General features: G+C 39.4%; 2 protein-coding genes across 14 annotated transcripts in view; both read left to right on the plus strand.

The window, feature by feature from the left end:
- The window catches only part of LOC309797051 (NACHT, LRR and PYD domains-containing protein 12-like), a 48,656-nt gene that overhangs the window by 13,038 nt on the left and 20,778 nt on the right, over positions 1-14,840 (plus strand). For 7 of the 13 annotated variants that reach the window (XM_082610465.1, XM_082610461.1, XM_082610455.1 and 4 more), the window contains 2 exons: positions 11,580-11,667; positions 12,710-12,754. In XM_082610465.1, the coding sequence (XP_082466591.1) occupies positions 11,598-11,667; positions 12,710-12,754 (115 nt within the window). In that variant the 5' untranslated portion in view covers positions 11,580-11,597. The remainder of the gene's footprint in view (positions 1-11,579; positions 11,668-12,709; positions 12,755-14,840) is intronic. The other 6 variants (XM_082610466.1, XM_082610458.1, XM_082610456.1 and 3 more) reach the window with 1 other exon arrangement.
- Positions 7,269-7,704, plus strand: LOC309797079 (large ribosomal subunit protein mL54-like; the record flags this gene model as incomplete). Its single annotated transcript, XM_082610507.1, has 1 exon — positions 7,269-7,704. Exon 1 carries the CDS (start codon positions 7,273-7,275, stop codon positions 7,702-7,704), a length of 432 nt encoding a protein of 143 aa, XP_082466633.1. The 5' UTR covers positions 7,269-7,272.

Consider the following 14,840-nt stretch of genomic DNA (forward strand, 5'->3'; position numbering starts at 1 on the left):
GCTTTCTTTTGATTTCCATTTGCATGGAATATTTTTTTCCATCCCCTCACTTTCAGTCTCTGTGTGTCCCTAGGTCTGAAGTGGGTCTCTTGTAGATAGCATATATATGGGTCTTGTTTTTTTATCCATTCAGCAAGCCTGTGTCTTTTGGTTGGAGCATTTAATCCATTCACATTTAAGGTAATTATTGAAATGTATGTTTCTATGACCGTTTTCTTAATTGTTTTTGGTGTGTTTTTGTAGGTCCTTTTCTTCTCTTGTGTTTCCCACTTAGAGAAGTTCCTTTAGCATTTGTTGTAGAGCTGGTTTGGTGGTGCTGCATTCTCATAGCTTTTGCTTGTCTGTAAAGCTTTTGATTTCTCTATCGAATCTGAATGAGACCCTTGCCGTGTAGAGTAATCTTGGTTGTAGGTTCTTCCCTTTCATCTCTTTAAGTATATCATGCCACTCCCTTCTGGCTTGTAGAGTTTCTGCTGAGAAATCAGCTGTTAACCTTATGGGAGTTCCCTTGTATGTTATTTATTGTTTTTCCCTTGCTGCTTTCAATAATTTTTCTTTGTGTTTAATTATTGCCAATTTGATTACTATGTGTCTTGGTGTGTTTCTCCTTGGGTTTATCCTGTATGGGACTCTCTGCCCTTCCTGGACTTGGGTGGCTATTTCCTTTCCCCTCTCAGAGAAGTTTTCGACTCTAGTCTCTTCAAACATTTTCTCTGGTCCTTTCTGTCTCTCTTCTCCTTCTGGGACCCCTATAATGCGAATGTTGGTGCGTTTACTGTTGTCCCAGAGGTCTCTTAGGCTGTCTTCATTTCTTTTCATTCTTTTCCCTTTATCCTGTTCTGCGGCAGTGAATTCCACCATTCTGTCTTCCAGGTCACTTATCCGTTCTTCTGCCTCAGTTATTCACTATCGTTATTCTGAATTCATTTTCTGTAAGGTTGCTTACCTCCACTTCATTCAGTTGTTTTTCTGGGGTTTTATCTTGTTCCTTCATCTGGTACATAGCCCTCTGCCTTTTCATCTTGTCTATCTTTCTGTGAATGTGGTTTTTGTTCCACAGGCTGCACGATTTTAGTTCTTCTTGCTTCTGCTGTCCGCCCTCTGGTGGATGTGGCTATTTAAGAGGCTTGTGCAAGTTTCCTGATGGGAGGGACTGGTTGTGGGTAGAGCTCACTTTAGTCACTTTTATATGTACAATTCAGTGGCATTAAGTACTTTACATTGTTATCCAAGCATCACCACTAGCCACCTCCAAAATTTTTTCATCTTCCTAAACTGAAACTCTATACCCATTAAACAATAACTCTCCATTACCCTCTCCCCCCAGACCCTGCTAACCACCGTTATACTTTCTGACTCTATGAACTTGGCTATTCTATGTACTTCATATAAATAGAATCATATAATATTTTTTATTTTGTGCCTGGCTTATTTCACTTTGCATAATGTTTTCAAATTTAATCCATGTAGCATGTTTCAGAATTTTCTTCCCCTTAAAGGCTGAATAATGTGTTGTATGTCTAGACCACATTTTGTTTATCCATTCATCTGCTGATGGACATTTGGATTGTTTCCACTTTCTCATTTTCTTCTATAATTGCATTTTTCATTGATTTTTTCCTACTTTTACAATTGATTTTTTTTCTATTTTTTAATTGAGTTATAATTGACATATAACAGTGTTTTGGTTTTAGGTGTCCAGCATAATGACTTGATACATGTATATATTGCAAAATGATTATCACAAGTTTAGTTTATAGCTTTTATTAAATTGATCTGATTGATTTTATTCATATACCATAAAACCCACCCTTTTAAAGTATACAATTTACTTATTTTCAGTATATTCACAATGCTGTGTAACCATCACCACTATCTAATTCCAGAATGTTTCCAACACCTGAAACAGAATCCCATAACCATTAGCAGTCACTACTACTTCCCCTTTTCCCCAAACCCCTGGCAACCACTAATCTACTTTCTTTCTCTATGGATTGGTCTATTATGTACATTTCATATAAATGGAATTTCGTGTCTGGCTTCCTTCATGTAGCGTAGTGTTTTCAAGGCTCATCCATGTTATAGCACGCCTCAGTACCTTGTTCCTTTTTATGGCTGGGTAGTATTCCACTGTAAGTTTATACCACATTTTGTTTATTCAGTTCATCAGTTGGTGGACATTGGGGTTGTTCCCACCTTTTTTGCTATTTAGTATAGTGATGCTGTGACTATTCTTGTACAAATTTTTGTTTAAATACCTGTTTTCAGTTGTTTTGGGTATATACCTAGGAGTTAAATTGCTGGGTAACGTGGTAATCCTGTGTTTAACTTATTGAGGAGCTGCTGAACTTTTCCATAGTGGCTGCACCATTTTATATTCACACTGGCAATGTATGTGTGTTCTAATTTTTCCACATTCTTGCCATTTTTCATATTTTAAATTACAGCCATTCCAGTGGATGTGAAATAGATTCTTATTCAGTTATAAAAAGGAATGAAGAACTGATACATGCTACAACATTGATGAACCTTGAAAACATTATGCTAAGAAAAGAAGCCAGACACAAAAGGACACGTATTGTATGATTGCATTTATATGAAATGTCCAGAATAGGCAAATCCTTAGAGACATAAAGTAGAATTGTGGTTGCCAGGGGCTGAGGTGGGGGCAGAATGTGGAGTGTCTGCTTAATGAGTACGGCATTTCCTTTGGGGTGATGAAAATGTTCTGGAATTGGGTAGTGGTGATGGTTGCAAAACTTTGTGAATGTACTACAAAACAATGAATTGTACACTTTAAAAGGGTAAGTTTTATGATATGTGAATTATATCTCAATGAAAAAAACCCAGAGTCTCATTTTAGGCCTGGAGGTGAGATTTGTAGCATTTCTTTCTCCTGTTTTTGGCAGCATGCATACCATGTCAAGTCACCATGAAAAGTTGTACAGTTTGTTGACTGAAAAGGCACACAGCCAAGGGTGTGAAGGGGGACTGAAATTAGCCCATACCCTGCTCTCTAACCTGTGTTCCCTAGCTTGGTGCTCCCCTAGCCTAGAGGAAGAGGCACCATTTTACCATTTTGTAATTCAGCTGCTTGGAGGAGACTGAATTACTTACTTTGATTTCTCTTCTTGAAGAGGGCACCTTTTGGTACTTTGCATAACGATTCCATATATTCTAGTGGAACTCCTAGTACAATGGATACTACTTTCCCATCGTGGAATTTGGGCCATCTCACAGCCTTTTACTCTAACTGGGTCTAATAACCAGTTATAAAATACCCCATAGTTCCCTAAAGGTCTGTTGACTGTAACTCACTCTCTGGTATAATTTCTTTTTCTTTTCAATTTCTTTTTTTTTCTAGTTTTTTTGAGATATAATTGACATACTGCACTGTGTAAGTTTAAGATGTACAGCATAGTGATATGACTTACATACATCATGAAATGATTATGTCGTCTCATATAGGTACAACATTAAAGAAATAGAAAAAATATTTTTTTCCTGGTGATGAGAACTCTTAGAATTTACTCTCTTAACAACTTTTATACAGCAGTGTTAATTATCTTCATCATGCTGTATATTACATCCATAGTACTTAGTTTATCTTATAACTGGAAGTTTGTACCTTTTGACTACCTTCACCTAATTCCCCCCTCCCCACCTCTGGTGGTCACAAATCTGATTTCCTTTTCTAGGAGTTTGTTTCTTTGTTTGTTTTGGAAGTATAATTAACCTACAACACTATGTTAGTTTCTGGTACACAACATAGTGATTCAATATTTCTATACATTTCAAAATGTCACCATAAGTCTAGTTGTCATCTGTTACCATACAAAGATATTACATAATTATTGAGCATATTCCCCACACTGTAACTCATTTACTTTGTAACTGAAAGTTTGTACCTCTTGATCTCCCTCACTTATTTCTCTCCTCCCCCAGTCTCCTCCAATCTGGCTACCACCTTTTGTTCTCTGTATCTGTTTAATCTCTGTTTCTGTTTAATTATGCTTGTTAATTCATTTTGTTTTTTAGATTACACATATAAGTGAGATTATGTGGTATTTGTCTTTATCTGACTTATTTTGCTTAGTATAATACACTCTAGGTCCATCCATGTTGTTGCAAATGGCACGATTTCATGGCTGAGTAATGTTCCATTATATATATATATATATATATATATATATATATATATATATATATATATATATATTCATCTATCAATGGGAACTTAGGTTCCTTCCATATCTTGGCTATTATAAATAATGCTGCAATGCAATATCAAAAAACAACCCAATCAAAAAATGGGTGGATGATCTAAGTAGACATTTCTCCAAAGAAGATATACAGATGGCTAAAAAGCACATGGAAAGATACTCAACATCACTAATTATTAGAGAAATGCAAATCAAAACTACAATGAGATATCACCTCACACCGGTCAGAATGGCCATCATCAAAAAATCTACAAACAATAAGTGCTGGAGAGGGTGTGGAGAAAAGGGAACCATCCTACACTGTTGGTGGGAATGTAAACTGGTACAGCCACTATGGAGAACAGTATGGAGGTTCCTTAAAAAACTAAAAACAGAGCTACTATATGATCCAGCAATCCCACTCCTGGGTATATATCCGGAGAAAACCATAAATTGAAAAGATACATGCACCCCAGTGTTCATTACAGCACTGTTTACAATAGCCAGGACATGTAAGCAACCTAAATGTCCATCAACAGAGGAATGGATAAAGAAGTTGTAGTACATATATACAATGGAATATTACTCAGCCATAAAAAAAGAACAAAATAATGCCATTTGCAGCAACATGGATGGACCTAGGGATTGTCATACTGAGTGAAGTAAGTCAGAGAAAGACAAATATATGAATCTAAAAAAAGTGTACAAATGAACTTATCTACAAAACAGAAATAGAATTACAGATGTAGAAAACAAACTTATGATTACCAGGGGGTAAGGTGTGGGGGAGGGATAAATTGGAAGATTGGGATTGACATATACACACTACTATATATAAAATAGATAACTAATACGGACCTACTATATAGCACAGGGAACTCTATTCAATACTCTGTAATGGCCTATATGGAAAAAGAGTCTAAAAATGAGTGGATACCTAGAGGAGTGGGATAAGGAAGGTGGGAGGGAAACGCAAGAGGGAGGAGATATGGGGATATATGTATATGTATAGCTGATTCACTTTGTTATAAAGCAGAAACTAACACACCACTGTAAAGCAATTATACTCCAGTAAAGATGTTAAAAAAATTTTAAAAATACTGGAAAAAATAAAAAAAATAAAAAAGTGGATATATGTATATGTATAACCGATTCACTTTGCTGTACACCTGAAACTAACAACATTGTTAATCAACTGTACTCCAATAAAAATTTTAAAAAAACTAGTGCTGTGATGAACATAGCGTTGTTTATGTATTTTCTGATTAATGTTTTCATTTTCTTCAGATAAATACCCATAAGTGGAATTGCTGGATTTTATGGTAGTTCTATTTTTAATTTTTTGAGGAATCTCCATACTGTTTTCCATAGTGGCTGCACCAACTTACATTCTCACCAACAGTGCGCAAGGGTTCCCTTTTCTCAATATCCTTGCTAACACTTGTTACTGTCTTTTTGATAATAGCCTTTATGACAGGTGTGAGGTGATATCTCATTGTGGTTTTCATTTGCATTTCCTTGATGATTAGTGATATTGAGCATCTTTTCATATTCTTGTTGGCCATCTGTATGTCTTCTTTGGAAGAAAGGCTATTCAGTTCCTCTGCCCATTTTTTTTTTTTTTTTTTTTGCGGTATGCGGGCCTCTCGCTGTTATGGCCTCTCCCATTGTGGAGCACAGGCTCCGGATGCGCAGGCTCAGCGGCCGTGGCTTACGGACCCAGCCGCTCCGTGGCATGTGGAATCTTCCCGGACCAGGGCATGAACCCGTGTCCCCCGCATCAGCAGACAGACTCTCAACCACTGCGCCACCAGGGAAGCCCTCCTCTGCCCATTTTTTAATTGGGTTGTTTGTTTTTTTGATGATGAGTTTTATGAGTTCTTAGTATATTTTGGAAATTAACCCCTATAGGATATATCATTTGCAAATATTGTCTCCCATTCAGCAGGTGGCCTTTTCATTTTGTTGATAGTTTCCTTCACTGTATAAAAGCTTTTTAGTTTGATGTAGTCCCATTTGTTGATTCTTGCTCTTGTTTCTTTTACCTGAGGAGACATATCCAAAAGAATATTGCTAAGACTGATATCAAAGTGTGTACTGCCTATGTTTTCTTCTAGAAGTTTTATGGTTTCAGGTCTTACATTTAAGTCTTCAATCTATTTTGAGTTTATTTTTGTATATGGCGTGAGAAAGTAGTCCAGTTTGATTCTTTTGAATGAAGTTTTCCCAACACCATTTATTGAAGAGGCTATGTTTTCCCCATTGTTTATTTTTTCCTCCTTTGTTGTAGATTAATTGCCCATATAAATCATTTTTGGGCTGTCTATTGTATTCCATTGATCTGTGTCTGTTTTTGTGCCAGTACCATACTGCTTTGATTACTGTAGCTTTGTAGTATAGTTTGAGATCAGGTAGCATGATACTTTATGTTTTGTTTTTCTTTCTCAAGATTATTTTAGCTAATTGGGATCTTTTGTATTGCCACACAAATTTTAGAATATTTGTTCTGTGAAAAATGCCATTGGTATTTTGATAGGGATTGCAGTGAATCTATCGATTGCCTTGGGTAATATGGTCATTTTAACAGTATTAATTTTTCCAATCCATGAGTGCAATATATCTTTCCATCTCTTTGTGTCATCTTCAGTTTCATCAGTGTCTTATAGTTTTCTGAGTACACGTCTTTTATCTCCTTAGGTAGATTTATTCCCAGGTATTTTATTCTTTTTGATGCAACTGTGAATGGGATTGTTTTCTTAATTTCTCTTTCTGATAGCTTGTTGTTAGTGTTTCTGGTATAATTCCTATGTCAGAGTTCTTTAGTTGCAGGCAATAGAAATTGATTCTGAATAACTTAACTCGAGCAAAAATAGAGATTTTTGGAAGGATACTGGAGTTACTTGAAACTACATGAAGTGCTCAAAAACAAGGTTCCAGGGAGGTCAGGAACTAAGGAAGCCTGGAGCATTTGGGTATCAGAACCTCTGTCTCTGTAGTCCCCACTCAGGTTTTAAAATTCAGGCACAGAGAATCTGATTATTCCATTAAGAGATATGGGAGGGAAACGTGCATGTGCAGGCGGCCGGGATACGTCATGGCGGCCAGGTGCCTCTTCGGTGCTACGTGGAGCTTGGCCGGCTGGCGGGTTCGGGAGCTCCCAGACCCTGCCGCTTCTGTAAGACTCCATGTACGAGATTATGCCAAGAGACCGGTCATTAAGGGGGGCAAGGGCGCTGTGGTCGGTGACACCCTGAAGGACCCAGAGGTGTGTACAGACCCCATCCAGCTCAGCACGCACGCCATGGGTGTCAACATCGACAAGGAGGGCCAGGATGTGGTCCTGAAGGTGGATTCCGAGTACCCAGAGTGGCTGTTCCAGATGAACGTGGGTCCCCCCAAGAATCTGGAGGAGCTGGACCCTGAGACCCGGGAGTACTGTTGGCTGCTGTGGAAACACAACATTTGGCACCACTACTGGCTGAGCAAGAACGAGAAATTCTAGAGGGGGAGGGACCAGAACACCATGACCCTCCAGTGACCTGGAGGAGATGCGGTGGGTACCTCCCCCAGCCCACCCCCTGGACTTTTTATTTTCTGGAAAAACAGACTTCTCCGAGAACAGAGGAGACTACCACCCTCACTGGGGTTACTGGATGGCCCCTGCATTGAGGCTGAATCAGGGCCCTGGGGGCCAATAAAGACTTCTTGGGGCAATTGCTGGCAGGCTCCAGATGCCTCTGGGTGTTGTCGCATTTCAGGGCCAGGAGAGACTTGGGGCAGGCAGTGGGGAGGTGGGCACTTCAGACCCAGTGGTCCCATGGCCCAGTCTCCACCCAATGATTGCTGGGCGTCTGCAGGTCCATCTTCCCCTCCCAGCCTCACTGAGCTGCTCACCTTCATTTCTGGAATTCCTAGCATTGCCCAAGAGGCCCCAACCTCCATCCTCGAGGGGAAGGGTTTTCTAGCCAAGCCGCTCTGGGTTGCACTGGACTCACAGCTGAATCAAGTCATCCGGAGCAGAAGACAGTCTTTGTGAGCTTCAGGAACTGAAATGTCCGGGGGTACGGTCTAACTTCAGGCATGGCTGGATCCAGGTGCTTCAGTATTCAGCTATGTGGCTCTCCATCTCTGGGTCCTTTTAACTCCAGTGGGTAGTTCCCTCGGGCAGGGGTGGCTCCAGGGCTTCTAGCTGACACCCCCTATCCAGTTCAGTAAGCCCAGCCAGAAGGAAGGGACTTCTCATTCCATTCTGCCAGGGTCACAGGGGTTATCTTCATTGGCCAGTCACTTGAGCCGAGGGACCTGGGCTTACTCATCATTCTCCTGTCCATCCACTCCCACTGGTGCCCACCAGATTGAAGGAAGCTGGAGGACACACACACACAGTGCCAGGACCACACTGCTTGGGGGGCTGGACCAGGGCCCTCTTGTCCTCCAGGCTCCTCCAGAGCTGGACAGGTAGGGCAGGGCAGGGTCCCCGAGGCTAATTCTGTCTGGTCCCAGGAAAATGAGGGCCCTCATCCTCTTAGGAGGACTCTACAGGCAGATTACCCCACACCTGCCCTCGCTGGTGGCCTGTTCTGGGCAGGCGGATCGTCCCAACCCTCCCATGTTTCCCCATGGCTCTCAGTAAAAACAGAAGTTGTAATGGCCACGGGCCTCCTCACTGTTCATCCAACGTGCCAAGCATGGTGCTGCCCCTGGGCCCTCTGCATGCGCCGCTCTTGCCCCGGATGTTCTCAAGGCTCCCTCTTTCACCTCCAGGCCTTTGCTCCGATGTTGCCTTCTCATTGATGCCTCCCTGACTACCCTATTAAATTGCAACCCTGCCACACACACACACACACACACACACACACACACACACACGATATATGGGATATCTTATCAAAACCAAGATCAGTGAAAGAATGCTGGACAAACCAAACAGTAGTTATCAGCAGAGGTAAGAAAAAGAGAGGTGTCAGCATCTAAGTGGAGATGTTGAGTAAGCCGTTAGATGAATAAATCTGGATCTGAGAGAAGAGGGCTAGACTGGGATAAACAATTAGGAGTTGTAAGGAATGATTGAAATCATGGGCATCGTGGAGATTGCCTAGGAAGAGAGTGAGTGACCATGTACCACTCCAGCTCCATTACCTGAGGGCAGGCGTGCTTACCGGAGTAATTTGTAACTAGAGAATTTTTTTTCTACTTTTTAGAGGACATGCTATTCCTAGTGACTGGGAAAAGAACCCAGGATGTGGGAATATAACACTGTGCTGGGAACACTCTGTCTCATAAGAAGTTGTTATGTGGAGATTTTAATAGAATGTAACTTCTTTCTGTCAGTTATAATAAATGCCAACTTATTTTTCTCTAACATTATTTATATTGCACTTGGTCCTCTGCTAAAAGTTTTATGTGTGTCATCTTATTTAATCCTCACAACAAAATAATGAAGTAGTTATTATTATCACCATATTTTACAGATGGGTTACTGTAGTCTCAGGAGTTCAAGTAACTTTACTCGAAGTCATCTTGCTAGAAAGCAGTGGAAATGGAATTTAAGTAAGGTCTATCTGAGTTCAGACATTTTTACTCTTTATCAAATGATACAGCAATGCCAACATTAGCTATAGTTTAGGATTATTGAGCCCTTACTGTGTACCATGTAGTGTACTGAATACTTCGTATGCATACTTCATTTAATCCTCATAATAACCTTTTAAGAAAGGTTGTGATCAACTGTTGTTATAAACTGTTGTTATCCCCGTTTAATAGTTGAGGAGTCTGAGGCTTAGAGATGTTAATTCCGTGGTTGTCACATAGTAAGTGGTAGAGTCAGGGCCTGAACACATCTGTTTGATTCCAAAGCCTGTGTGTTTCACCAATACACTCTATCAAAAATAGCTAATTCTTAGAACAGTGGCTCTTTTCCCTGGCTGCGTATTTGAATCACCTTGGGAGCTTAAAAAAAAGGTCGATGCCAAACCTCATCATCAAAGATTCTGATTTAATTGATCAGGAATGCAGACTAGGCACTGTAGTATTTTTAAGATTTTATTCATTTATTCAATGAACATTTAATGAATGTCTTCTCTATGTCAAACACTTTCTAGGCATTTACTCTCTAGCAAGATGTATTAGTTAGCTATTGCCACAACAATACATAACAACAAGCACAAAATCTCAGTGGCATGAAAAGTTAAGAATTTATTAAGCACTTATTCTCACCGATCTGGAGGCCAGCTGGGACTCAGCTGATTAGGCAGGGTTCTGTTGGGCAGCTCTGATTCGGGCTGGGGTGACTCTATTTTTCTTGCTGCAGGACTATGAGTAAACTGGGGTGGCTCTACTGCATGTATTTCTCATCTGTGGATGAGTGGACTACCTGGGGCTTGTTTTTCTCATGGCTCATCTCATGCCAGTGGCAGAATCACAAGAGGGAGTATGTACAACTGTGCAAGCACATATCAGGCCCCTACTTGAGTCACATCTGTGTACACTCCATTACCCAGAGCAAGTTTCAAAGCTGAGCTCAAAGATAAGAGGTGGGAAAATAAGTTCCACTTCTTTGTTGTGGACCTGCCAAGTTCATGGCAAGGGCTGAGAATTGGGGCCAATAATTCAACTTAAGGGGAAATACTGAAAGTGAATAATAAACCTAACTCATAAGAAGATAATCAAGTGTGTTAGAAATTGATAAGTAATATTGCAACAAAGAAAACACATTCTGGAAGGTGGTGTGAAGGTAATTCTAATGTGCAGCTGGGACTTAGGACCACTGATCTTACAATGTTCAACCTGGAAAGAAACCTGGGCTAGCATTCTCTCCACCATTTTGAAAATAATAAAACAGATTCAGAAAGTAGAAGAATCTTACTCAAGGTCCATAGGTAGATAGTTATAGAAATGGAACTAGGGCTTGGATCTCCTGACTCTCTAGACTGTTTCTCTTATACCACAGTATTCTAATCTGTGGTCTTAGAATTCTCCCTTGACCAGTGGTACCAAATTGACTGTGTTGTAGAAGGACACAGTCATTCTTTCTTATCTTGACTACAAACATTAGAGGTATACTGCCTAAATCCTATCCTTCCCTTAACGCATTTTAGAGTTCAATTTGACATTTCCCGTATTTGTACTCTTCAAAAGTCTGTGGACATTCTATCCTCTCTTTATTTTATTTATTTATTTATTTTCTCTTCAAGCTGAAGACCGTTGATTTTGGTCTATCTTCCTGTGATCTCCTAGTCCCACGCTAGCTCTCTACTTGGTTACTAGGCCTTTTCTCTTCCCCAGCTCTGTGATGCTTTGAGTAGTCTTTCTTGAGTTACTTTTTTACTCTGGGCTTCCACCAGGCCTTAAAGTCATCATTTCTCTTTTGGGTTACAGTCTTCTTGATTTGCCAGGATGAACAGTCAAAAGAAACGAAAAGATATGGAACCTGCTTGCACCTGGAGCTTATTGTCTGAACAGAAAGGTGAGTAACTGAATGAGGTAAAAGAGGGTATAATCTAGGTAATCTTGTTCATTCTCTTTCCCCTACTTCTCCTCATGGACTGTGGGATTTTTCTGAATCTTTAAAATTGTGTTGTATGTGTATAGGTATATGTGTATTAAGGTATTACATGGATACAGAATTTAGCTATTAATAATCTCTCCACAATTTTTGTGAAGAGACACCTGGTATTTATAATGTTTTCCATAGTCCCCAAAGCATCTATAATCATAAAAGACTCTTAAGTCTCTTCCTTTACTGTAACCACAGATTTTCTCAGGAGACAGCACAAAAGAGTAAAGAGTGAAGATTTCTGGAGTCCTTCCCCATGTGGCTGATTCCTGAACTCCAAGGAATGTTTAGTTATGGGGAATAGAAACTGGTTATCTTCAACAGACCACTCACTTGCTGCTCATTTCTGTGACATTCTAATATCTGTCTCTCCATACTCTGCTTCCTCCCATCCACCTAGTCACAGCTCCCAACTATGTCTCACTCTTGCCTATAAAGGTGTGCAAGTACTAAAAACCTATAGGAATGTGAAGGTGTGTGTGTGTGTGTGTGTGTGTGCATTTGAATGTAGGTCATTGTATATTTCTGTCCAACTAACATCAACAATGTCTTATTCTTTCTCATTAACAAGTTAGACTCAACAGAAGCTCCAACAGAAGCAATAAGCTAACGTTCAAAGGAAAACAAAATACCAGAAACAGTCACTTCAAATAATGAATGCCCCTTTAAGTTCATGCCTAAAATTTTCCTTATTTATCATATAAATATAAATGTTTACACCCTAAATATATTTGTGTGGGAATTTCTTAGGTTTACTTTATGTTGGACATTAGCTATGAAATACCTTTTTGGTAAGTTAGAATAGATGTGAGATGGCTTTCTTTCTTTGTTTTATTTCCGTTTGGGGAGCAGCATGAATGGCTGTAACAGTGTGACTAAATTTCTGTGGATTTCATGTTTTGGTACAAACGTGTATTTGCGATACTCTTAACCCCAGCTCTTCCTCCCACAGCTGCTTCAAGTTCTCTGGCTTCATTTTCATGGAAGGAGCTTACAGGTAGATGTCTTTTCTGATTTACTCTTTTTCTGTTTTGGGAATAGTGTCTCCCATGAACCCCATTCATCCCCACTCCTCTCCCATTTCTTCCCCCATATTCACTGAGCAACAATCAATGGTTTTTTTGGTAATATTCATGAAGTCCCAAACTGTCATAACAAATAGGACTTTTATATCATTTAGAATAGATATTCAAATACTAGGAGGACCTCTGATGATGGTAGTCAAGCACCAGATAAACAGGACTTTATGGGTAGAATAGACCAGTCTGCTTCTGGAATGATCTAGATTGAGGTCAACAAATTACAGCTAGTGGGCCAAATCCAGCCAGCTGCCTGTTTTTGTAAATAAACTTTTACTGGAACCACCCATGCCCATTCATTTACATATTGTCTAGGGCTGTTTTCACACTAATATGGCAGAGTTGAGTAAAGGTATACCTTGTTTCATTGCGCTTCATTTTATTGTACTTCACAGATATTGTGGTTCTTTACAAATTGAAGATTTGTGGCAACCCTGTGTTGCCAGATGATGATTAGCAATTTTTTGCAATAAAGTACTTTTTAATTAAGGTATGTACATTGTTTTTTAGATATAATGCTATTGCACACCTAATAGGCTACAGTACAGTTAGTGTAAGTGTAACTTTTATATGCACTAGGAAACCAAAAAGTTTGTGTGACTTGCTTTATTGCAATATTCGCTTTATTGCAGTGGTCTGGAACGAAACCCGCAATATCTCCAAGGCATGCCTATAATTGTAGCAGAGACCTAAAACCCTAATCTATTTATGGAACTTTACAGAAAAAGTTTGCAAGCACTTATCTAGATCAGCATTCCCCAACCTGAATTCTACAGAATACTATTCTCCAGGAGTTAATAATTTTGCTTTTAATGAAGGGTTCTGTAGTCATTTAAGTCCAGAAAATACTGGATTAAACAAAGTTAAACAGTCTGTTTTTTTTTTAACTGTTGATTCGCTCAGAGCCTTTCATATGCTAATATGTATTGAGAAACTCTAAAATGGGATAGAAGGTGCATTCCCCTTACCTTATTTGACCACTGCACACCTTTTTCACAGCTCTCCTATTAATATCTTGCAAAAATGTTACACAAGAAACTTATTTGGAAAATACTAGCTTAGATATTCACTTAACAGAAGTTTGAACTTGATAACTGACTCCTTGGATTATTTTTTCTAGTTGCAGAAAGTGAAAAACTATGTAATATAGTATTTAAGCATATAGGCCATGGCTTCAGACAAACCTGAGTCTTAATTGAAGTCTCTGCCATTTACTAGCTGTCGAACCTTGGACAAGTTACCCAATGCTATAAGCAGGACTGGCTACATATTTATGGGGTATGGTGCAAAATGAAAAGACAGGATTCCTTGTTCAAAAATTATTAAGAATTTCAAGATAGGAACAGCAGAGTATTACACCAAGTATGGATCCTCTGAGCACGAGGCCTAAGCACAGATTGCACACCCATGAATGTATAACCCTGGTTATAAGTTTTCAGTTTCCTCAACTATAAAATCTGGATAATACCTACTTCATGGGATTATTATGATGATTAAATTTTAAAAAAATGTATGTAAAGGGCCTACCTAGTACAGTATCTGACACAGAATAGGCATAATAAATGGCTTGTTTTTAATTCAAAAGCAAGCATTTATAGCCATTTTCAATAAATATTGAGTGTCTACCATATTCCAGGCACCAGCTAGGTACTTAGGGTACTATGATGAAAAAGACAGACAAGGTCCCTGTTTTCATGTAGATTAGTGGGAAAGACAGATAATGAAAAAAATAAACAAGACAATTGTAAATTGTGCTAAGTGCTATAAAGGGAAAACAGGGTCCTGGGAGAGGGTATAGTAGAGAGGATCTGCTTTAAACTGGGTGGTCAGGGAAGTCTTCTAGGAGGCAATGTTTAAGGTCTGAAGGATGAGAAAGGGATCTCATGGGAAGAGCAGGAAGAAGTGTGTTCCAGGCAGAGAGAATAGCTGGTGGAAAGGCCTGGAAGTGGGAAAGAACATGGCGTTTGTGAGGAACTAAAAGTAAGCCAGTGTGGCTTTAGTATA

The sequence above is a fragment of the Mesoplodon mirus genome, assembly GCF_964341445.2.
Source record: "Mesoplodon mirus genome assembly, chromosome: X".
Classification (NCBI taxonomy): domain Eukaryota; kingdom Metazoa; phylum Chordata; class Mammalia; order Artiodactyla; family Ziphiidae; genus Mesoplodon; species Mesoplodon mirus.